Source organism: Monodelphis domestica, chromosome 3 (genome assembly GCF_027887165.1).
Source record: "Monodelphis domestica isolate mMonDom1 chromosome 3, mMonDom1.pri, whole genome shotgun sequence".
NCBI classification, from domain to species: Eukaryota; Metazoa; Chordata; class Mammalia; order Didelphimorphia; family Didelphidae; genus Monodelphis; species Monodelphis domestica.
In genome coordinates this window covers 476,512,250-476,537,638 of record NC_077229.1, presented here as the reverse complement: position 1 = coordinate 476,537,638, position 25,389 = coordinate 476,512,250, and the positions used below count along the sequence as shown (strand labels likewise).

The window sequence follows — 25,389 nt, the reverse complement described above, 5'->3', positions numbered from 1 at the left end:
GAGCCTGGAACAGATGGACCTTAGGAGAATGTATTGCTGATCTTTAAAATTTTCTCCAGGATTTTGAATTACTCTAAAGGTGCAAAGGAAAATCCTAAGGAGATTTGGAGCCTGTGTGATTGAGTATCAGCTGAAATAAGGGAGGGGCAGGGGATTCTTGATGCCTTGTTCTGTATTTTTGGACCATGCCTTCAAATCTATACATTCATTTTTCTAATGCTGAGGGACCTCTAGAATGCACACTGAATATGATTTATAGCCCAGTTGGTACAAGTCATTTTGGTATGGGAGTGGAGGGTAAGCCTCATTTATTTAATAGTCTTTGTTGGTATACTGAGATGCCTAGTTATTAATATAGAATATAGCATATTTTGATATGGCTCTGTCACAATTTCAACAATTATCTTCTTGGGCTCAGTGAAGATTTCATCTTTAGCTATAAATTATCTTAGGATTAGAGCTGTAAGAGAACTTAGGATCCAGTTGTTTCATTTTACAGATGATAGCAAAAGTTAAAAAGCTAGTATTTATATGGTGCTTTATGATTTACAAATTGTTTTCTATATATCATTTCATTTGTTCCTCAGAACAACTCCTTTGATGAGGAAACCAACTTGTATGTGGTTACATAGGTAGTTTGTAGTAGAAGTAGATTCAAACCCACAGCCTCTTGATTCCCAATTCCTTGCTGTCTCTAATGACCACATTTTTCATGTGTTAAATTATATTGTTAATTTGTGCTTCTTTTGAAATACACATATCTGTTTATTCAATAGCTCTTTAAAAATTCACCTTAGAGCAGATTAAAATTTTTATTTTTCATTGTTAGCTCTGAAGAGAATAGAAAATTGCAGTTCATCTGGTAGAAGTCTTTATCAGAAGAATCTTTGCCTTTGTTTGAAAGCAGAAGCCTTGATAAGACTTTCAGATCATGATTCTTCAGAAGAAGCCATTAGCACTCTAGAACAGGTATTAAGAGTTTTGCTTTCAACTTTCCATGGCTCTCTGATCAACCAATTCTTCTTCCTTTTTTTAAACAATTTGCCTTGAAAAGAAAGTATCCCCAGTATGATACCACATCTGTATGACAAACTGCAATCTACTCACTTCTGGATTCTTCATCATTTGCTTGACTTTTTGTTAAAAAAAAATGGGACACAGTTTATTAGTAAATGTGCAAAATGCCTAAATAATATCCAGACAAATGTGCTCTTTCCATAGTAGAAGTTCTTTTTATTTTTCTGTTTTCTTGTCTGTTGTTAGTACATTTTAGGTGTTGCACTATCCATACATCAGGCATATGTAAATTGATGAGACATCTGCCTGTGAAATGACATAAAGTTCTTTGTGGGAGGTTGGTACAAGCGGTCTAAATATTTCCCAGGAACAGAACATAAATATCACTTAGAGGTTTATGAAAACACTTCACAATGAGCCTTGAACATTTCCCCAGATAAGACACTTGTAACAGCTTGTTGACATAGCTCAACTTTGTGCATTACCTTTGACCAAGAGCAGCAGTGCCTTTATATGAGAGTCAGACCTTGCCAGAAATCTCAGGCAAACTTACAAGCATGACTGCTTTTCCTTCGTGAGCCTAATTTGTCATAAGTTCCTCCATAAGAAGTAGTTTGAGGTTTTGATGTCTTAATATTTAGAGAACATATCTTGTACATCTTAAAAAGAATAACACAATGATACACATAATTTTATTAATAATAATTCTCTGCAGATACAACTTAATAAATTCATAGAAAATAAAGTTGGATTTAAGGAATTGCACTAACATTTTTGTGTTCTAGTTTGAAAGCATTCTTATCAGAAAACATCAGAAAAATATGAGTAATAAATACATTATCCATATAGCAAAGGACATCTTTTATACCATTGTAGGGTTTTGTTAAAAATTTTTATTGATATTTAAAATTTATTTGATCATAATCTAATACGTTTATCATGTTATACTAACATAATATATAACACATCATAAAATTATATCATAATTCCTTAAAATTTGAGAATTAGTGAGCAAATTCCTCTGTTTTACTTTGGTATGAATGCATTCCATATATTATGTATTTTTATAAGTATATTATCAGCTCCTTAGAAGAAAGAGCTATGGATCTCATGCCAACTTTACTTTCATAGTACTTAATATGATGCCTTTTACCCATAGTAACTTCTTAACAAAATGTGTTGAAATTTTTTAAATTAAAAAAAATTTTTTGTACAGTTCTAAAATCATTAAAAATATTTCTCTTGGAAATAGCATGAAATAAACTGAGAATTAACCAGTTTCTGTTGCTATATTTTAATTTAATTTAATTTATTTAATAATAATATATTATTATATATAATATTAATAATAATAAATTGATTTAATTAATTAATTAAATTAAATGACAAATTGTGCTGTTTAATGAAAAGAAAAAATATTCATTAATAAATGATTACTAACAACTTAAAATTATTTTCTAGGTCCCGGATGCAAATAATATTCCAGAGCTTTTAGTTTTGAAAGGTTTTGCTTATCTAAACAAAGGCTTAACTAATGAAACTTCAAAGGTAAGTTTTTAATTCAAATGGAATTTTTAAAAATTAAAAGCCATGAATGTTATTATATGGAATTAATACGATATCTTTCTTTCTAGATTGTGGAAAAACTTCTTTCCTCTCACCCTAACCTAGCTGAAGTACATGCCTTGGAGGCACTGATTCATTTTACCAAAAAGGACTACCTACAGGCAGAGAAAGGGTAGGGGCACATGGACAGCACATAGATTGGTTAAAAACTTGTGAATTTGTACCATATCCATGCTTATATAAATTGATTCTTTTAAAAGTTCTTTGCCATTTAATTGGATAACTTTATTTCACACATATCTTAAGAATTAAAATGCCACATTACAGTTTTTGATGTCTAATCAAGTAGAAGTTCTTTGGGGTCAGCTGGGTAGCTCAGTGGATTGAGAGCCAGGCCTAGAGATGGGAGGTCCTAGGTTCAAATCTGACCTCAGACACTTCCCAGCTGTGTGACCCTGGGCAAGTAAGTCACTTGACCCCCATTGCCTAGCCCTTACCACTCTTCTGCTTTGGAACCAATACACAGTATTGACTCTAAGACAAAAGGTAAGGGTTTAAAAAAAAAAAGTAGAAGTTCCTTTAGATCATGCATATTCTTTATTTTATTACCTTGTATAAAGGGGTACCAAAGTATCAGTATGTTTTAAAAGTACCCTTTAAAAACAAATTTGTTTTCCTAGGCATAAATTAATTTCAAAAGTAAGGTACTAGGTTCATTTGATGCTCTAGAATTTATTCAGACTTTCACATCATCGGGAATGTACACACACACACACACACACACACACACAAGTTCTATGCCATCACTTTTTTCCCTTTTCTTAGATTTCAGAGGGCTCTTGATAGAGAAACTGAGGTTGCTGATTATCATTATTATCTGGGATTAACATATTGGTTGATGAGTGAAGATACAAGAAAGGACAAAACAAAAGCTCTTACCCAATTTTTGAAGGTAAGAAAAACGCTCACATCTACTTTATATGATATTAATTTTCAATGCAATGATTCAGATACTGTTTTTAAACTTTAGGCAGATACTATATGTTGTATATCTCAGAAATATATATTTTTAAAAAATTGATACCTTTTCTTTCTTTCTATCACATTTATTTTTGAATATTTTTCTCAATCAAGTCTTCCCTTGTAACTAAAATTTAAAATGCAGGAAGAAACAGTAACAAAGTCAGAGAATGCAAGTTATTTCATTGTTTTTTTCATAATGCTTTGATGTGGACTTTCAAAGAAATTAAAAATATTAAGAAAAAAAGTACTTTTTAAAAGAAATACACCAAAGTAAACTGAGAATTAATCACTGTAAAAAATGTAGTTTTTGGAATATTTCCTTCATAATACTATTGCTATATTAGTTTAATTGACTTATAACAATAGAATTATAGCACTAGAAGAGACCTTATAGAGTTTATCCATCTTCTGGTTTTATGTATGAGAAGCTATGGTCCTGATTGGTTTAGGGGCCAATCTGAGATACTTGACTTCTCTCCTAATGATCCTTCTGCTATTCTTTTGAATTCCTTAATATTCTGATTTAGAACTGTGTAATTAGAAACCCTTGGACTTCATCTTCTAGAATCCTTTTCCCTTCGTCCATGTAGCGTCCTTACGTATTGTTCATAAAAGTTTGCTGTAACTTCGTGCTTTTTTTTTTTTGACTCTTCTTCCCATGCTCTCTCTCTCTCTCCCCTCCCGCTTTTTGAGGTCTGGGCAGCTATTCTTTGCTCAGCTTATCATTTTCCTTTACTTCAAGTTATTAATAAATCTTATAAAAATTACTTGGAGTTATAAATCTTATTATATTATAAATTAATAAATCTTATAAAAATTACTTGGAGTAATGAATATTAATTTTTAATCTTACAGAACCAAACCTTTACCTTGTTTCCTTGTTAATAGTATGAAATCTTATATCCTTTTCTTAAAGCAGAATAGTTTTCATGATTTTATGATTTTAAAAAATCTTACTAACTATTGTAACTTATGTATAGGCAAATGAATATTTTGTTGACTGCTTTTTCTAATCACTGTGAAATAGCTATCTTTCATTAAACCACTCTTTGATAAAAAAGATATTTAATCAGTTATTTCATATTCAAGTGTCAGATTTTTATTATTGTTTCCTTTGCACATATATTTAAAATTGCACTCCAAATACACATTTCTATTTACATTTTTTTATGTACTGTTTATTTAAAGGCTGCAAAATTAGACACGTACATGGGTAAGGTTTTCCAATATTTAGGTCATTACTACAGAGAAGTAGTTGGAGATAAGAGCAGAGCCCGGGGGTGTTACAGAAAAGCTTTTGAGCTGGATGAAACGGATGAAGAATCTGGAGCTGCAGCAGTTGACTTAAGCGTGGAGCTTGAGGATACAGTATGTCCCCTTCTTTGCCTTTTAGCCATTTTCCCCATATGCTTTTGGCATAATTATATACACTAATTTGAACAGCTATGATTGTCTTATTTTGCTCTAAATTCATCTCATCAAAATGTTTTTACCATTACCATGATGAAACTATTTGTTTTAGTAGTATATCAATATAACAGTTTTAAAAAGATGTTAGAAATCTGTTATTTAGTATAGGAATACATTCATGAGTTACACACATGTATTTTGCTTTTAGAAATAATAACTATGACTGATTTTTTTTCACTAGGAAACTGCCTTAGTTATCTTAACAACAGTAACTGAAAAGGCAAGTGCTGGGACAGCAAAATGGGCCTGGCTTAGAAGAGGCCTCTACTATTTGAAAGCTGGTCAGCATTCTCAAGCAGTGGCTGAGTAAGTGATCTTAAATTTTACCATATTCAGACAATTTAGTGAGATAATTTATTTTGTAAATATTAGTTGTTCCTTGTGCTGTGTGGAATATTGTGGTGGGGGTGGCATAGCAGCAGGGTCTTAATATCGTTTGCATAAAAAGCATTCAGTATGTTTTTGTTATTAATGCTAATCAAGTGAAGATTTTTCTTTCCTATATCTCTTAGTAAGGCACTTAAGTGAGAACTAAGTTGGATTCCTAGTTCTCTTATCATTTTGTTTGACCTGGAGTATAGAGTAGTCGATTTTATTTGGATGTAAAGTAATTATTTCTTCCTTCATGAAAATATTGAAATATGATGAAGTTAATACATTAAAAATAAAAGTTAACTTAAAATATGGGTATGAATCCTAGCTACCAGTTGCATTGTTTTAGAATCCTGTATATTTTGAAAGGTGAGGATTTGCAAAACAAGTTAAATCAAACTGGATAATTCCTATCTTAAAGAGGATCAGTATTGGATACAAAATGGCAGGATTGTGGAGAGGGCACTCTGGAGAAGTTTTTGCATGCTAACCTGGTCATTCTACATTAAAAAAGTAAAACATCTTTTTATAGTACATTATAAGATTTTAGTGGATATAATATGAGATTTAGCCAAATTACAATTTTTAAAATTCAGATAGTAATATTTTACTTACATTCTTCTTTACTATTTTATTATCTGAGATTCTCTCTTCTTTAGTTTACAGGCAGCATTAAGAGCAGACCCAAAGGATTTCAACTGCTGGGAGTCATTGGGGGAAGCCTACTTGAGTAGAGGTGGCTATACTACAGCTCTGAAATCCTTCACGAAAGCCAGTGAGCTGAACCCAGAATCTATATACAGTGTGTTTAAGGTTGCAGCAATACAACAGATCTTAGGCAAATATAAAGAGGCTGTTGCTCAGTATCAGCAGATCATAAAAAAGAAAGAAGATTATGTACCTGCTCTGAAAGGTAAACTTTTACATTTTAATTGCAATGTTAAGTTGTGTGTGTATGTTTTGTGAAATAAAATCCTTGAACAATTAAACCTTCTTTTAGAAAGTTGACATTGCCATTTTTACCTGAAAATTATTTCCATAATCAACAAATAGCATTTACTAGTCAGAAATAATAAGCACCAATATAATAGAGATTATTACACAGATGTGAATATAATAAGCAGATCAAGCTAGGTCTTTTAAACTAATTACATATAGAAAAATCCTATTGTGATATGGTTACTCTAAATTGCATTACTTTTCTATCCCAACCTCTGCTTTATATTGCATGTGCTCAAAAAGTTAATGTTAAGTACTTTTGCCTGTTTATGTTGAATTAATATAGCAAATGCAGTTTTTAATGGTAGGATACTTAGATATAGAGAAATCTATTTCTTATGATTGAAATAAAGTTTCTAACTACGTAGTTCATCAGCATCTCAATCACATCTTCAGAGTTGAACTTCTTATGTAGATATATTGTTTTGAACCTGTCTTTACCACAAAGGTCTCTGTTTCTATTGAACTGTATTTCTAGTAAAGCAGGGTTTTTTTTGTCTTTGTTTACCCAGTGCCTAGCACAATGTTTTTGCAGATTTTAGTTGTCTCATGAATATTATTAAATGTTTGTTGAATTGAATTGAATGTTGAATATTTATTACCACCTATAAGATTTGAAATAATGATGAAGTATATTTAATGTTTAGTGTTACAATAAAAGGAACTCTGGATTTTGTATCAGAAGATCTGGAAACAGTTCCCAGCCCTACTTTTGCATTCTTCCCTTTTCTCCCTTCATTCCTTCCAATACCCCTGATCCCCCCACAAAAAACAACCTACTACATTTTTCATTATTTAAATAAAGTTGGCATTGCATTGGTTATGTAGTTGAAAGAAATGACAAAATAGTAAAAGAAATCAAGTTAGTGATTTTGAATTAGCTTTAGATTATTGCACTAATTATTTCTTTAACATGACTCATATTTATAGCTTGCTTTATACTTGATTATGTGCTCTTACATTCATCTTATTTGGTCCTCACAAGAACACTATGTGAATTATACTGTTGTTATCTTTGTGGTACAGATGAAGAAACAGACTATCCAAGATTGTCATTTGTCTAGGCTTGCACAACTTGTATCTTGTTAAATAGCAGAGCTGAGACCGGTTCCCAGGTTTTACTAAAAACACATGACCACTTACTTTTTACTATAATATGGCCATGTTATTCAGTCCTTTCTGTTGTGTCCATCTTTGTAACCATGTTTGGGGTTTTCTTCACAAATCAGGAACTTAAATAGTTTTGGGAGCAAATTTATGACTTCACACAAATAAACATACTAATAATACCTACCCAGATGTTTTAGAAAAATTTATTTTACTGGAATATACATGAAATAGGATGTTGGTAAGTCCTAACCGCCTGGTCTATCATTAATGCTTTGTAACTGATTAGATATCAAGCTAGCAAAGTAAGACCAATTAGTAATTAGAAAAAGATTAATCACAACCTATGAACCCTTTTTTCTTTTTAATTAGCACTATTTTTATTCTGGACTTTTCTTGCACTGCAACAGAAAAATGATTTGGTTTTTCTTTTTTTTTTTTTGGTTACCATATCACACAGTAAGCTCATAGGTACCTAAAAATTACCATATTTTAGTGAGCTATACTTGACTTTAAACCTAGTCTGAATTCACCTTGACAATTTTTGATTATTTGACTAAACTTTGGGGAAAAATCTCATTTGCTTTAAAGTTATACTCTTTTTTAGTGGGAACTAGCCAATATCAACAGTAATGATAAATATTTCACATACAGTATTTGTCAATGATTCATTAAGCTTCTATAAGCTTTATTAAGTTTATTAAGGTTCTTAGACCCTGTGTTATATGCACTAAAGAGACAAAAGTAAAAAGAACATAGACTTTGCCTTCAAGAAACTTAGATTCTCCTGGCTATCACAGACAATGCCAAATAAATGCAAAATAGCTTCAGGAGAAGAGGGCAGCTGTCAGGATAAGGAAAGGTGCCTAAGACTGAGACTGAGGAGAGGAAATCAGCCAGCATGTTGAATTCAGCACTAATCAAGCTCTTGAATCAATTTGGACTGAACATAGTGGATTTTAAGGGGGAAATGGGGGTATTCCTGAATATGGGAAGGTAAATGAGAGCCAGATTGTGAAATGCTAGACTGGGAGTTTATATTTTGTCCTAATGACATTAGGGCATCCTTGAAGATGTTTGAGAAGTGATATGTTGATATGATCAACTCCTGATTTAGGAATACTAATTTTGTGGCTCTATAGAGGAGATAAGGAAACTTATAGTAGTTCAGCTCTATGGTCCTGAAGGCCCTCAACTACAGTAAGGGGAGAGCCAGGGATGACTTAAAGATTGCAAAACTTGCTTGACTGAAAGGATGGTGATGTCTTTGATTTAAATGAACAATTTTGGAGCATAGGTGATTTTAAGGGGAAAGTGGAATTCTATATTTGACATGTGGAGTTTGAGATGCCTTTGAAACATCCAAGTGGAAAACTTCAGCAGTAAGTTAGTGATAAGGGACTAGTGTTTGTGAGAGAGATAATTCTCAACCTGTAGACTTGAGAATCATTTGTCCAGAGAAAATTGAATCCATAGGGAATTGATCAAATTACTAGAAGAGGAAAAAAAAGGACTTAGGATGTGAAATTTGAGGGCCTCTGCAAAGTGGTAGAATATGAAAGATGATATAATAAAAACTAGGAGTGGTCAACTGGGGAGGACAACTAGTACAGAGGGGTATCACAGAAATCAAAGGAATAGAGAGATTATCTAGGAGCAGGGAGTTATTGACAGTATTAAAAGCTTCTGGGAAGTCAAGAAGATTGATGATTGAAAAGGTCATTAGATTTAGTATTTAAAAGATAATTTGGTAACTACAAATGGAGCCATTTCATTTGACTGATGAGTTTGGAAGCCAGATTGCCAGAAGTTTGGACAGTGAGTTGGAGCTAAGTAAATAGAGGTGATGTGTACAGAAGGTATTTCCTCTGACTGTCTTTGAAACAGAAATGTAAGATGATAGGAAGTAGCAGAATCATGTGAAAGTTTTAAAGGATAGAGAAATCTTAAGTATGTATAGTAGGTGGCAAGGAAGAAGGAACTAGTAGATAAAGAGAAATTGAAGATGAGGATAAGAGAGGGAATGATCCAAGGAGATAAGTTCCTTGAGAGATAGGAGGAAGTGGCATAGAGGCTTTTGGAAATGAGAGGGAAGTTTTGACAAGGCTAATTTAAGAAAAAAAAGGTTTTAAGTTGTCACAGATCATTTAAATAAATGTATAATTTCTCAAGGTGACTCTTTAGTAAAACCTTACTTATATATGTTTTGGCCTGTTTAGGCAGTATTTATTTTTATAGTTAGACCATAAAACTTCAGGATTTACTATTTTGTAATGAGCTTCAGCAGTAGCTTGTCCATTTATTTTTAAAGGTATATGATCCAAATTCTTATCAAAGTTGAACAGAAAATAAAGCAGAGCATCTATAATAATAATCAAGAATTTTGATTGAAATAATATGCATGATTTTTTTTTAATTGAAGTAAGTCTTCCTTTAATTCCTTCTTCTTTCTCTTTGTTCTCCTGAATGTAAGACCAGAACTAATTTAAACTTTGGCTGTCATATCACGTCATGTAGTGTAGTGGTAGAAAGGGCTGTTTCTTTGTAATCTTTCAAATAAGGGTTAAAAATACTAAAATATTAAATTTTTTTTACATGCATGTATATATTTTTAGGTACTGATACCACTGCATCTATATACATCTGACATTCTTTAGTAGGATGTAGTACCTACAAAAAAACGTTAAAGCTACCTTAAGCATAAATCAGGGAATTATTTTAGATTTTCTAGAAAGTATAATAAAAAAAAGACTTTTATGAATATGACCAGTGTTGTGTTAAATGTTTTCATGAATAGTCAGTCATTTAAATTCACACTTCTTTGTTTTCAGGTCTTGGTGAGTGTCACCTTCTGATGGCTAAAGGAATGCTGACTGATTACCTTGATGGGAAAGCTGTGGACCACATAGAACAAGCCTTGGACTATTTTACTTGGTGAGTATTACAGATTCCAGTGAGTTGCTTGAGTTAGGCTTGCCATTTTTCTTTCTTTAAAATTTCAATGAAATTTGAAGTACAGAAAACAAATTTATGTTTGAAGATGAGACAACAAATTACAATTTTTACTTGGGAGAAAATGATGTTCTTTGGTTAATCTCAACATAAAATGAAAAGTGCAGGAAAATGCTTGTTTAAAAACATTTTAAGAGATTTTAAGCTTTCTATCTTGGCCTGAAAATAAAAACAACAACAACTACAACACAAAAACAACCAGTACAGCTTTGTAGGGATTTGTATAACACTATTTGCCAAAACTGTGAAGCATTAAAAAAAATTTTTTTTACTAATACATTCTAAAGAGAAACTAGATGGGAAGGAGCTACTTTAACTTCCTATTTTTAAAAATTCCAGTGCCCTACATAGAGTAAACACTTATTAATTGTTTAAAAGGACCTCTTAAAAAACAACTCCTTAGTAATCAAATTTAAATATGTATATTTTTGGTTTTAGAATCATCTGATAACTATAGTAGTATGTCAGTACATCAAGAATCTCTGATTTTGTCGGTGGAGAGTTCCCACATTGATGAAGATCTCGCCCGTCTATAACTTAGTAGATAAATCTTAGAGAGCTACCCGAAGCTCAGAGAGGTGTCTTGCCCATGGTCACACAGCTAGTAAGTGTCAGAAACATGATGCAAACTCAGTCTTCCTGACTATTCACTCTGCCATACTGCCTCTCAAATATTAAGTGATAATGCCTTTATTTGTATGCAATTTTATTGTGAAGTACTTTCATATGTGTTCTCATTTCTATAGTTTCCTTCTGAAGTAGAAATAGATTTGATTCTCCTGAATTTTAACTTTGTTCAGTTATCCTTTATGCCAGAAATAGTTGCATTTCATTTGAGTTCTGGTGTAAAGAGTAATAACATGCAACTCAAAATTTTATGGGTAGTCTGTGAGATATTTCCACTATTGTGCATATTTTCAGTCTTAATAAATTAGCAAATTGTAAATTATGTACGCCATGCATATTCCTTCTCTAAAATTCTATTTTCCCCTCATTTTCTGCATAGTTCATTTATGACATAGAAATATTGGTTTCTTGAAGAATACAGTAGTGGAACACAAGGTCTGGTGAATCTTAGCAAATGGGAAAGACCCTAAGTTTGAAATGAGGGAAAGACTACCTACCTAAATTCAGGGTCTTCTTACCATTGAGGCAACTCATGATACCACCTATCGAGATGTTCTAGAATTACAGGAGCTCAAATGTGAAAGACTGCTGAACAAGAAAACTCTAGTTGTTAGGAAGATTATTATCTCATGCCAAGATTTTCTTCTTTGTAATTGTCAGTCCTGGTTCTGCTCCACGTAGTCAAGGAGGAAAAAATACATTTCCTGTTGGGGATAGACTACCATTCATATCATTAAAAATACTCTTAAGTTTCAGGGTTGTGGTTGTTATTGTTAAAGGGAATATCTGCCAATATGAAGTCATAGATCCTTGAGAGATTCATATTCCATTTTCTATTTTTGGAAGAGTTTTAATTTTGAAATTTTTAGTCTGTAGTGGTACTTTTATTAGTGCTGTCCATGCTAGCAGGGTAATAGTTTCTATGCCCACCATATTAGGAACTTGTGAAGCATGTGGGGTAGCACAGTAGTCCATAGACTAGGAGTATATCTCTAAATAATGTAAAACATGCTTTAAGTTCAATTTTGTTCATCTATTTTACATGGGAAAGGTAGGACCTTTTTTTGAGAAATAAGATTTTAAATTATGGGGTAAAATTGGGTAGAAAAGAGATGATAACTTAGTAACTATGGCAGAAGAGCATCTGAAAGATTTAGATTGTATCTGGCAGATAGAAATCTTTTATTCACTGATTAGGATAGATTTAGCATTTTTTATAAAAGACTTTTGAAAAGCCTTCATTGAGAACATATACTATAAACTATAGAGGCATTAGAGCTCACATTTTGCATACATATGATAGCATTCATATTTCCCCTTTTTCTTCTTTGTTTATCCTTCCTCCTCCTCTCCATTTTACCTCAGAAATGCTTCTTTAAATAGAGCAACAAAATTTTTCTAAGAGAGTAAGGAAAACTTCTTCCATGAGACTTGTCTAACTTATTATTGCTGTTCTTTGAACAAAGGGCAAAGTAGTATAGGAGGAAGGCACAACTTGGATGGTTACTTGAAGGTAAATTTGAAATTATTTTAGCTAGATTTTTCTCTCATTGTATAGTAGGTGGCATAGTGCTACAACAAATAAAATGCTTGATAATTTCATATGGTGGTAGTAGGTTTCTATAAAAGTAAACCTTGAAGGATTTAATTTTATTTTCAGTTGGTTTTTTTTTTCTGATAGCCTAAATTTTTTATTGTTAGCATAACAGCCAAAGATGAGATAGGCAAAATTTATTTTTATATAAAAATGTATAATATATATAAAATGAAGGTATTATTTTCTGTGATTTACTAAAAAAGGAAATAATAACTTACATTTATATATATATATATATATATATATGTTGTGAAATTTTAACTTCTTGATAGATAAATTGAAGGTGAGAGAGGTGATTGCATTTTGTCTGTGGCCACATAACTGGTAGCAGAAGAGCTTGGACTTGGGTCTTGACCCTCTGACACCAAATCTAGTGTTGCAGAATTTTAGACTTTTAAGAGGAGTAAATAAAACTTGTGTCTCTGGATACAAATATCAAATTAGACCTATTAGATCTCCAAAGAGGATATTTGTTGCCTCTTTTCTTCTGTTTCTCTTTGTTCCTTGATCCCTTTTTTGTTTTTCAAGTTAACAATTTTAGAAACTTAGACAAAAGAGCTTCTGATCTTCTTTTCTGCTGATCTTCTCAGTAGATTTCCAGTCATGACAGCTATAGTTTGTCTTATTTCTTAGGAAATCAGTAAAAAATGTTGTTTGGCTGGACTCCCATCAGCAGAAAAGGCTATGGAAAATGTTCCATCTGCTTGTCCATCTGTCAGTATCATAGCTATTTGCAATATCTCATTGCCTAGGCTCTTGGAGATTAAATCGCCTTGTTTTTTTTTCACAAATTAGTTTTCTTAAGAAGGTGCTAAATTGGGGATGGAGGTAATTGTTTACCTTGAGAGGGACTAGTTTTTACCTTTTAGCATTTCTGTTTACCTTTGAATTCATTTACCTTTATTAGTAGAAATAACAATAGATTACAAGATTTTTTTGGTTACCTTTTGATACTCTGGTTCTCATAATAGAGACTTCTTACACTCTAGGTTGAAAGCAGTGGCATACCATAACTTTGTGGTCCTCCTGTTTCCATTTAGAGAAAGTTTTTCTGTGGTACTATATGAAGATAAACATATTTTAATTTACTGCTAAAAATTAGAGACAAAAATCCTGCCTTGGTTATAGCTGTAATAGAACCCAGGATTAAGCTCTTAACTAAGAAATTTTTAAAATATCCAATATTGGAAATATTGTCTTGGAAAATTAGCTGGTTTGGACTATTTGGCAGATTTCCTGCCACCTTTACAGAAAAATTTTCAGAGGAAATATACAGATATAATTTTGGGGTGTAATGTACCCAGGAAGTAATAATATGCTCAAGTTAAGAAGAGAACCCTAAATGAAGTATTCATAGCACTTAATGGAAGAAACCACTCTGTTATATATATGCTGTCTTTTTAAGTGATGACTAGAGAGGAAACTTCATATTTGGAGAAATATTTTAAAGTAATTGCACTTTTCTTTTAGGGCTCTCCAGTATCGATCTGATGTTTCTTGCATTTGGAAGCTCCTTGGAGATGCATGTACCAGTTTATATGTGGTTTCACCATCTAAAGTGAATGTGAATGTTTTAGGAGTCCTCTTGGGTCAGAAAGAAGGAAAACAGATATTGAAGAAACATGAGCTTCTCCATCTAGGGGGAAGGTAATTAATTTATTTTTTGGACCAACCTGTGATTTTTATTGGTTTAGGGGATTGCTAATGAGAAAGCTCTCTCTAACTTTGCAGATTAGAACCATTACAATTTGCATTCTGAGAGAGTGGCCTGAAGTACTGAGGTTAATTTGATATGTGGCAGCAGCAGACCTTGAATTTAGATCTTCCTGGCTTCAAGATCTGCTCTCTTTCCACTGCTGCCTCTAATTTATTCATTATATCTTAAAATAGTTTACTTTTTGATGGCTACATTTTGTTTTGACAAAACAAACACCTCCTAACAAACACACAAAAGACTCTCCCCCAAAGTACTTATTGAAAAATAGGTAAGCCAAACTGTCTGATAGAGTGATTGCAAGTATTCCACTTTTCTTTTTGTAGTTTATGAGTTAACAGAAAGGAAAATTGTTTTAAGTATGTATGCTTAAACTTTGATAGACAGTCTTAGAAGAAAGTAATATATCAATAGTGTTGTAAGGTAGCAACATACAGATTTAACTAAGCTGCTTTGTTGTTAAAAAATATCACCTTGTAATTTTTGTAGATGCTATGGCCGAGCATTAAAATTGATGCCTACAGCTAATACGTGGTGTGATCTTGGAATTAATTATTATCGTCAAGCACAGAATCTAGGAGAAACAGGAAGCTGTGTGAATGAACTTCAAGAGTTATTGGAGAAATCTTTACATGTATGTTATTGAGACTCTTAGGAGTCAGCTTCTATGTTGAACAAAGATTTTAATATATTAAATATTTGCAAATAAAAGTCCATTAATCTTGACAATTTTTATGCAAGTAATTCCAAAAAGTAAAATGTAAGCTTTTGTCTTTCTAGTGTCTGAAAAAGGCAGTGAGACTGGATAGTAATAACCATTTGTATTGGAATGCCCTTGGTGTGGTTGCTTGTCACAGTGGTAAGAATTAAGTAATACTAAATCATATTAGAGAATTATTTGTTTGTGTTCATAAAGCTCACTTACATCAAAACCCATATTTTTCAGGTATTGGAAACTATGCTCTTGCCCAACACTGTTTCATCAAATCAATCCAAGCTGAACAAATTGTAAGTGCATTATCTTTTGAGAATGTTCCAGAATTTGCATTTTAGTTTTTCTGAGAAAACCATATAACAAAGCAGCTTAATTTTCTCTTTTTATGCAGAATGCTATTGCATGGACAAACTTGGGAGTTTTATATCTAGGAAATGAAAATATTGAGGTAAATTCTTCATTTTTCTCGAGGGACAAAAAGGGGAGGTAAACATTAAAATCTTGGAAGCATTTTCTGTTTTTACATTGAATATGAATAATTATTTTGTGATACCTGCATTTTTTGTAGACTGGGTTAGGATTTGTTTTCAAAGTGGGAAAGCACCTGTAGGATATTATGAGTCTTAGCATGGTGTATAGTAGAGCGTAGCCAGAGACTCACTTAACCTCTCAGTATCCCAAAATTATATTTTTCTTAATATGCTGGGATGCTTTCTACACTGATCAAATCATAAGTCTTGACAAAAACAATATACATAGAAAGATACCTGATAGAGGTTAATTGATGGAGAGATACTTATATATTTATACTTCAAAAGACCTATGATTTCATTTGGTGAAAGTACTTCCTCTGTGGATGCAGACTGTCTTTGTGAGTTGAGTTGAGGTAACCAAAATATCATTTTTGGTTAATGATAAACCTTTCTAAACTTGGTCCTCAGATGACATAGAACCAGATCTATATTTAAAGCTTTCAACTGGTATGATTTACCTGGAGCTCATGCTTCACTAATGTGACTAGTGGCTACCTCTATGTCTTTATAAGGCATCGAAGTAGAGCTGTTGTGGAGAATGAATTGAAACAATGCTCTAATGGTAATGTAATACTTAATTTTAGATATAATCTTGTTATTTAAGTCATTAAATTATTATTTATTTTTCCTTTGCTGTTTCAATAATAAAAAATTCTGCCCCCTTGAAATGTCTATCTCAAATGTCTTCATTCGTGACAGTAATTTTATAACTTCCCATTTATATTGAAATATAGGTAACAGTAGGTCTGCTCTGAGGCCTTGGTAGGAAGGGGGCAGAGTAAAAAATTAGAAGAATATGCTTATAAATTCAGCCATCTTCAATTTTAGCCATCTTAACTTGGATGATTTAGCACATACCTTTAATAGGTGTTAACCCTCCACAAAACCACTACTCAATTCAGTACATTTGAGCTTTTGCCCCTGAGAAAATCACAGACTAAAATATTTGGCAGTGTTTATTGGTTAGATTTGTAAGCTTTCTTTAACTTCTAGAAAGTTTTGCACTGGCCTCTGCGGTTAAATTAAGATTTGTTTTTCTTAACCAATTCCACTAATGTTTTTACTGATACTTAAAATTAAAGTCATGAATTTTAAGTAAATCTGAAATATGCATTAATTTGAAATTTAAAAAGAGTTTTTCCAATGTAGGAATACCAGTCAAAAAATAAATGTCTTTTGAGTGCTTATTATGTGGTGAATTTGTGCTAGAAAACATTCAAATGGAAGAGTCTCTGCTTTTCAACTTTTAAGAAGATAAGATTAACACATGAAGCCAGATGAAAACAATACAACAAAACTAATCCTATTTTTTCTTTATAATAGATTTTTTTAAAATTGAATGTAAGAAAGTTACTTATATGAGTTAGTGAAGGGACTGACTTCAGAATTTTTTGAAATTGAACATTATTTGAAGAATTTTGATGCTGGCCATCATTTATTTCCTCCTTAGTAGTTGTAGTAGAATTGAAGCAGTAAATTTTTAAGAAATTGAAAAATGAATCAAAAAAAAATTTTTTTTTGCTCATGCTCGTTTGAGCTATATAATTTTAGTTGTGTGATGATTACTTGATATTAATTTCTTTGGTAGAGTGAACTACATGCTGTTTAAATTGTTTGGTTATAAATTTTTGTAGTAAACTCTTAAACCAAATTGCTAACATTTGCCATTCTAGTTAGATTGGAAGTAAAGGGTCTATATATAGATTCATTTAATCTCTTTGTATAAGGTGAGGAAGAAGTTAGTGGATGATAAAGTCTAGGACTGTTTTACAGTTGGAGGTTCTGGTTCTCTAAAAACTTAATTGCTCTCTTAGTGAATGAACCAGTCTTGGTCCAGGAACCAGGGTATTTGTGTTCTTGGTACAAAAATCACCCTTGTAGACCATGAGAACTAGTTAAAGAGAATTAAATAGTATTTGCTATTAGTAAAAAAAAGATGGTTCTGGACAAACTTGGATTTTTTCCCCCCCTAATGACAGTGAATTTGATGCCATGCTGGTACTTTCCTCACTACTTCATTTTATTTGTATGAGTGTTACTATATTTAGTCTATACAGGAAAGTGAAACAATTTTTAATTGTGTTTTTTATGCATTTTTATAGCAAGCTCATGAAGCCTTCAAAGTTGCTCAGTCCCTTGATCCATCTTATTTAATGTGTTGGATTGGGCAGGTAAGAGATGAAAATTCCAATTATATCTTCATTGTATTTTAGAAAATAGATCCAGAATTCACTTGTTTAAGAATCTTATTTTTCTCTTAAGAAAATCTGAATATTTGGATTGCTTATCTTTTAAAAAAACTATTTTTAAAGCCTACCATTTTATAGCATAGAAATCTGGTCACCTGTACAGTTTCATTCTATTAATTTATTTGAAGATCTTTGTGAGAAAAGAAAATTCCTTAAAAACTTTTTTATATTTTGTTATTGCAGTAGTATTTCAAATTTTTTTTCATTTGATAAAATTTATGGAACAAAGGTACTCTGCATTTCAGAAGGAAGTGCATTTATTTTTCTGTCCTTAAGAATATGATATCTCTCTGGGAAAACAAACTCAGGGAATGTGACATTCATATTAATTATTGCATATGGTGTGTGTAGTAATAGTAAATCACTAAAACATTCACTATAATGAATTACATAGGAAGAGTAGTTCTAAATAATAATAGATGAAAAATTGCCTCACAACATTATTTATAAAGGTTGTCACTCACCCACTAAAATTAGGATCAAAGGATATTTATTGATTCCTTGCAGTCTGGTTTCTGACCCTAATACTCAGCTGAAATGTCTTCATCCAAAATTATCTATGATATCTCTTAATTGCTAAAGCCAATGGCCTTTTTTTAAATTCCTAATCCTTCTAGACCTTTCTCTAGCTTTTATCACCTTTGATCATTTCTTCTCCTTGGATACTTTCTCCTCCCTGAGTTTTTGTGACACTGACCTCTCCTGGTTCTTCTTTCTGACACATTGTTATTTCTTAATCTACTTTGATCATCATCCTTGTCCAGCTCTCCTTGCATGGGTATCCCCCAGGACTCTGCTTAGGCCCTCTTCTCTATGTTCTATCCTCAGTGACCTCACCAGCTTCCATAGGTTTAATGATTCCTTTTGTGTAGATGTCTCCCAAATCTTTCCAATTTTTTTTGTTCCAGTTCTTACTCACCAGGGGTCTAGTGGACAACTAATTGGATGCCCTGTAGGGGCCTCAAATTTAAGTGTGTTCAAAACAGAATTTATTTCCCTACTCTTTCAGCCCTACCACTACCTCCACGACCTGTAGCTCTCCAAAGCCCTGTCTTTTCCCGGACACTGTCATCTCCTAGTTATCTGGGCCTTGCAAACACAGAGTTTTCCTTGTATTCTCTCTCCCCAAACCCCTTACTCCCAAATAATTCATTAAGTTTTGTAGATTCCACCTAAATGACATCTCTTACTTCCATTTATGTCCTGATCTCCCTAGTGCAGGTCTTTATCATTGCTTTCGTGGACTGTTTCAATAGTCTGTTCACTGGTCATTTTCCCTCCAGTGTCTTCCTTCTCCAGGCCATTTTCCACAAAACTACCAAATTGATACTTAGAGCACAGGTCTGACCATGTCACTTCTCTCTCTGTAACTTTTGGCCTCTTCCTATTACTCCTAGGATAAAATACAAACTCCTTTGTTTAAAATTTAAAGACATTCCAGTCTATTTTTGCAGACTAATAATACATTACTTTCCTTTACATATTCTACATTTTAGCTAAACTATGTGTTGGCTCTTCTGTATAAGACAATCATTCTGAAGCCTCTTTGCCTTTGAATAGACTTCCCTTTACCCCTAGATTACTCTCTTTCCACACCTCTCCCTAATGGAATCCTCAGTTACCTTCAAACCTCAGATTAGGAGCATCCTTGTGCAATAGAGTCTTACCAGATCCTATCACTTTTAATGCTCTTCCCTACTGCCCCATAATTACTCTGTATTTACTATTTTATATGTATAAATAAAATTTTTACTTTAGTTATGTATATTAATAATGTGTACCAATAATATGTAATGAGTCTGTATTTATTTCTCCATGTACATGGTTTTTTCTCCAGTACATCTTTACAGTTTTGTTTTTTTTGCTATATTTGAAGCTCTTTTGTACAGTTCCTTGCCCATAATAAAGGCTTAATAAGTGTTTGTGGAATTGATTTGGATGGAATTAACTTCCAATCTGATATTTCATTGGGAGTTGGTATTCCTTCCCCTGACTCAGATCATAATCCCATTATACATTCTTATGCTGTACTATTATTCTTGTTTCTGTTTTATTTTACTACAAAAATCAATATAATAGATTTCTTAAATTATATTCTAAATTCTTACATTTAACCTCTGTGAACCAGTCAGATGAGCAATGGGTAGAGCAAGGTCTATTCCCCAATCACTTAGTCTAGATGGCAGTTGAAAATCATGATATGTCACGTTATCTACAACAATGTAAATGGAATGAACAAACTGAATGTTGTGTAGTTATAATGATGAAGCTTAGTCCCCCAGAAAGAGGAGAAAGCACCCTTTTCTCCTTTCTTTGCACAGATAGGGGAGATTATGGATGTACAACCTTAGGCTTAGTTAATGTGTTGGTTAATGTTACTGAATTTCTTCTTTCTTTTTTATTACAGGGGATGGTTCTTAGGGATTTGGGGGGGTGGTATAGACATTATCTGGAAATGAAGGTGATATAAAAATAAAACCAGTAATTTTTTTAACCTTAAAAGAAGATGGGGGAAAAAATGGAAAATGAAGGCTTTGGTATGTGAAATGACAGGCTGATCAAAGTCTTTGTGAGTGCCAACATAAAGGGGCTAGACTGGGTGGGGGGAGGGCACTCGGTCCCTCAGGAGTCTCACCTGGAATGTTCTCTCAATGTCTAATTCTAGTCAGATGCCTGGGAGGCTGGGTCAACTTAATGGTCAGCCTAATCAAGTTACAGACCCATTAGTAACAGTCAAGACTGAATCAGAATTAAATGATTATCTTGTAGTGTTGGTGAACCTTTAGCTCCAGAGCTGTAATAATATGTAATAAAAATATTTTTCCCTCTTCTCCTTTTGTAGGCTCTTATTGCAGAGACAGTTGGAAGCTATGACACAATGGATCTCTTTAGGCATACTACTGAACTCAGTATGCACGTAAGAATTAGCATTTTTGTTTTGCATTCATTGGTGGAAAAACTAAGTACTATGATTACTAATAAATTAAGTGATGGAGTAGAAATTTAACATTTTGAATATTGGAGATTGTCAGTATTTATTAAAAATTTTTTATATCCTAATAGAAACATAGCTCTTCTTATTTTTGTCAGCAGCTATTAAGACATTGTTATTTAATAGATAGTGCAGCAACTCATATACAAAAAGATTCTCATAAAAAAGTGACAAAATTCTAAAGTTAAAATGCTTTTTTTGTCTCCCTATACAAAGGCAGGGTAGGGAGAATGTAGCAATTAAATCTTTCTAATTCTTATATTTATTTTGTGATAATATTACTGTTGATATTTAAGCAAGTACTATTATGTTGGCTAAACTGTAGTTTCATAGAAGAGAAGCCAGCCTGCTGGGTGGGACAATGATTTCTTCATATTCTTCATGACTTTTACTAAGCATTCAAGATTGGGGAAAGAACTTTTAAGTAATTTGACTCATGACAATATTCTGGAAATTAGTATGTGTGCTTAGGTGGATTGTTAATGAAACCTGGTAACAAAATTCAACCAAATTTCATAGAAAACTTTTTTTCAAGATTTTATAAATTTTTTTGGAGTTATTGAAGTTTGTTGTTTAACATTTTAATTGCATGATTGTTAACTCCATGTCCAATTAAGACATCCTATTTTTTTTTCCCTTAAAGACAGAGGGAGCAATAGGCTATGCCTTTTGGGTCTGTACAACACTGCAAGATAAAACAAATAGAGAAACAGAGCTGTACCGCTACAACATCCTCCAGATGAATGCTATTCCAGCAGCACAAGTTGTTTTGAGCAAATACACAGGTATAAAATTTTAAGGTGCCAGTTGTATTATTTTCTTTCAATGATACTCAAAAACAGCTCTAAGACAATGCAATCTTGATATTTTTCTCTTGTCATTGTTTAGTGAACTATTTGTAAGTGGGGTAAAATGGTTGATTTTTGTAATTGAATGCAAATGTTAGGATGCAGGTTTAGCTTTAGTAGAGTCATTGAAAGCATCTTTGAGACAACTTCAGAATCAGACTGGACACTGTTGGCAGGCAGCATGAACTTCTTCCCGTTCAGCATGGTTTTGAATTTTTTTTTGCTAGATCTCTATATATTGAAAACTTTTTGTTCCAGGTAACTAGGAGATTATGAGGGGGTATGGCAATCCTCCACCTCCTCAATCATTACTATTCATCATGCAAGATGAGAGTATTTATTATATTTGTTACATATAGATATGAATATCCTAACTAGCTGGAGGATTCTTTCATTTTAACTTAACTTATATATTTTAATATCCTCTTTCAAGAATCTTGAGTTTTGCCTAGTAGGAGAGAGGGAATAGATGTTGAGATAATATCTACTATGTGCCAGAAACTGTAAAGATTAAAATTAGGGGAGAGACTGAGGCAGATAGAAATTAGTTTCTCTCTGCAAGGAGTATTATATTTTTTTAGAGGTTTATTAAAGGTTAAAGATTAAAGAATATACAAGTAAGAAACATGTGCCTAGGCCAGAGGCCTAGACAAAATAACCTCACATCACGCAAGAGACGCGTCTGCTCCAAAACGGAAGTCCAAAAGAGAACCCAAAAACCTTTGCCACCAGCTTAAATCCTTCCTCGATCTCGGCCCACCTCAGAATTCCCGTGAGATTACAAAGCATTTTGGGGAAGTGGAGCAAAGGTTTGTGGGGATTGTAGTCCTGTATTCGAGTCTATTTTTTACAGCACTGTGCTAAGCATTTCATAAGCATTATTTCATTTTATCCTCACAACAACCTTGCAAAATAAGTGCCATTATTATCTCTATTTTTCAGTTTAATAAACTGAGTTAACTAGAGTTAATAGCTATTAAGAGTATGAGGCAGGTTTTGAATTCATGTCTTCCTGATTCCAGAACCAGCATCTATTCATTTTGCCACCTACCTGGTTTAATTACATTATTATAGTATTAATCAGGAGGCTTAGTTTTTATCCTATTTTTTTTCCTGAAGAATGATGAAAATCATATTTTTCTCTAATGGGAAGTCATTCATACAATTGTACAGTTAGAAAAGATTTTGCAAACCACTTAAGTCTAATCCCTTCCTTTGATTTAACAGTTCAGTAAACTGGTGTTTAGGGAGGCAGTTGTTCTGTCCAAAATCATACTGTACTGTACAGGAGTAGCGTTTAAGCCCAAGTCCTTTATTTCATGATTAAATTTTTTTCTCCTACAATTTGAGCTTTATCCACATTGTTTTCCTTTCCTCATGCTTAACTCCCCAATACCTCCCAAATAAGCAGTAGGCCTTAACTTGGAAATTGCCAGTAATAAGGTAACTAATTGCTCCTTAATGCTTCCTTTTCCATTTTGTATAGCTGTGTTCCTTAAGAAAGTTTTTCTTATAATACTTTGAAATTGGCTTTCCTGTAACTTCTTTTCAGTAGTCTTAGTTCTGTCCATTAGTACCAGATAGGAATTTAATGTCTTTTGAATGATAGAAGACCACATTCATGTTATTTCTTGGGCATCTTTTTTTCTGTGTTAACCATCCCAAATTCTTCCAGCCTATCTTTCATGATATGGTTTTGCAGTTTACCAATCCCAGTCTCTTTTCTAGATATGCTTTTTTAAAATGAACCTTCTAAAAGGTAGTTCCCAGAATAGGACACCAAACTCCAGATATGACCTGACCAGATAAGAGTGTAGTGACATAATCACTTTCCATACTTTATACACTAAACTTCTATCCTTTCAGCCCAAGATGAAGTTAGCCTTTTTATTGTTTGTTTGTTTGTTTTTTGGTTACTGTATTGAATGTTGACTCATTTGGAACTTAGAGGCCACTTAGAACTTTAAATTATTCTTCAGAACAATTGCTTTCTCTCACCTTTCCTGCAGTTGATTTTTAAAAAGTAAATATAGGACTGAACTTTCATCCTATTAAATTTAAACTTTTAACTTAAATCTAATTGTATCTTTTTGTATCCTAATTATCTCATTCATTTTATTAGCTTCTCTACTTTGTGTCATTTTCAAACTAGTATCTTCTGGACCTTCACCCAAGTGAATGATTAAAATGTTGATTAAAATAATTCCGAAGACACTCCACTAGAAACCTCTCTCATGGTTGATATTAATTAATTGATACTTCAACTTCAATCAGCCAATTATGAATCTACCTGTCTTTTTTTTCCAGAACAGATTGCTTCATGTTTCCCATAAGAATACCATTCTATCAACTATCTTGCTAAAATCCAAATAGTCTATGTGTCTGAAATTCTTTTGATAAACCTTTCAAAAAAGAAACCAAAGTTACATAAAATCTGTTTTTTTTGTAAGAAAATAATAATGATTAGGAAAATTAATGAATATTAGAAATTATATTTACCAAAATAGTAAAACAAATTCAATATTTCACCTACCTGGAATACAGACAAAACACAGCCAGTAAACAAAAAAATAGTACCTGAGCAGCTCCCCAAATTTATGTGAAGTAGCTCATGAAGGTATCACAAAATTATAAAATGTAGCTTATTAGTAATAATAATCTGAGCCATCAATGGCAATTTTAATATGCTATTTAAGAAGGTAGGAAAGTTCATCATCATCATCATTCTCAGATTTTATTAAGCATTTGCTGTGTGCTTATCACTGGAGCTACAGAGTAAAAGCCATTTTAATCAGGGAGACAACATGCAAACAGTTTTGTTCATGCAAAGAATATGTTCTAAATTGAGGTAATCTCAGAGGGAAGACAGTAGGAGTGAAGGACAAGGAAAGGCCTTGTGTCGAAAGTACCATCTCAGCTGAGTCAAGGAAGCCGTGAAAGTGAGCATTGTAGGAATGGTAGGAAGGCAGCCAGTGACCATGGAATTGGAATTGGGAGATGGGACTGTCATTTATGAGAAACAAGAAGATGGAATTGATGGTTCTATTAAACCTGGTCGATAGTAAAATTTAAGAAGATTGTAAAGATTTGAAGAGGCCTTGTTATGTTTAGGAAGATTCCCTTACAAAGTGATACAAAACTTAAAGCAGTAAATCCTCAGTTATTGATGTAAGTTGGATGTTCAAAATAACTTCTTTCCTAGAGGTCTGGGTAAATGAAATTTATTTTTCTTCAACATGTGGTATGTTGTGTTAATATATTAATAGACATGATTCCATAGTTGAATATCTACATTGACAACTTTATTTCTGCTTCTGCATTATATCTTACTATATAATGATGCCTTTAAAAAATAACCCTTACCTTCCATGCTATTATTTTTATTTTTTATTTTTTTCTTTAGAATATTTTTCCATGGTTACATGATTCATGATCCCCCCCCACCCTGCCCTTTCTTCCCACCCTTTCCAAAGCTGACAAGCAGTTCTACTGCGTTAATCACTGTTCAAAGCCTATTCATATATTATTCATATTTGCAATAGAGTGAT

At 32.7% G+C, this 25,389-nt stretch overlaps 1 protein-coding gene across 9 annotated transcripts in view; it reads left to right on the top strand.

Moving 5' to 3' along the window:
• SKIC3 (SKI3 subunit of superkiller complex) overlaps positions 1-25,389 on the top strand; it is a 137,867-nt gene that overhangs the window by 57,065 nt on the left and 55,413 nt on the right. For all 9 annotated transcript variants that reach the window (XM_056824668.1, XM_056824664.1, XM_056824660.1 and 6 more), the window contains 16 exons: positions 830-969; positions 2,479-2,565; positions 2,652-2,755; positions 3,409-3,535; positions 4,795-4,974; positions 5,258-5,382; positions 6,108-6,361; positions 10,386-10,488; positions 14,261-14,437; positions 14,994-15,138; positions 15,285-15,363; positions 15,451-15,512; positions 15,611-15,667; positions 17,855-17,923; positions 20,844-20,918; positions 21,637-21,778. In XM_056824668.1, the coding sequence (XP_056680646.1) occupies positions 830-969; positions 2,479-2,565; positions 2,652-2,755; positions 3,409-3,535; positions 4,795-4,974; positions 5,258-5,382; positions 6,108-6,361; positions 10,386-10,488; positions 14,261-14,437; positions 14,994-15,138; positions 15,285-15,363; positions 15,451-15,512; positions 15,611-15,667; positions 17,855-17,923; positions 20,844-20,918; positions 21,637-21,778 (1,926 nt within the window). The remainder of the gene's footprint in view (positions 1-829; positions 970-2,478; positions 2,566-2,651; positions 2,756-3,408; positions 3,536-4,794; positions 4,975-5,257; positions 5,383-6,107; positions 6,362-10,385; positions 10,489-14,260; positions 14,438-14,993; positions 15,139-15,284; positions 15,364-15,450; positions 15,513-15,610; positions 15,668-17,854; positions 17,924-20,843; positions 20,919-21,636; positions 21,779-25,389) is intronic.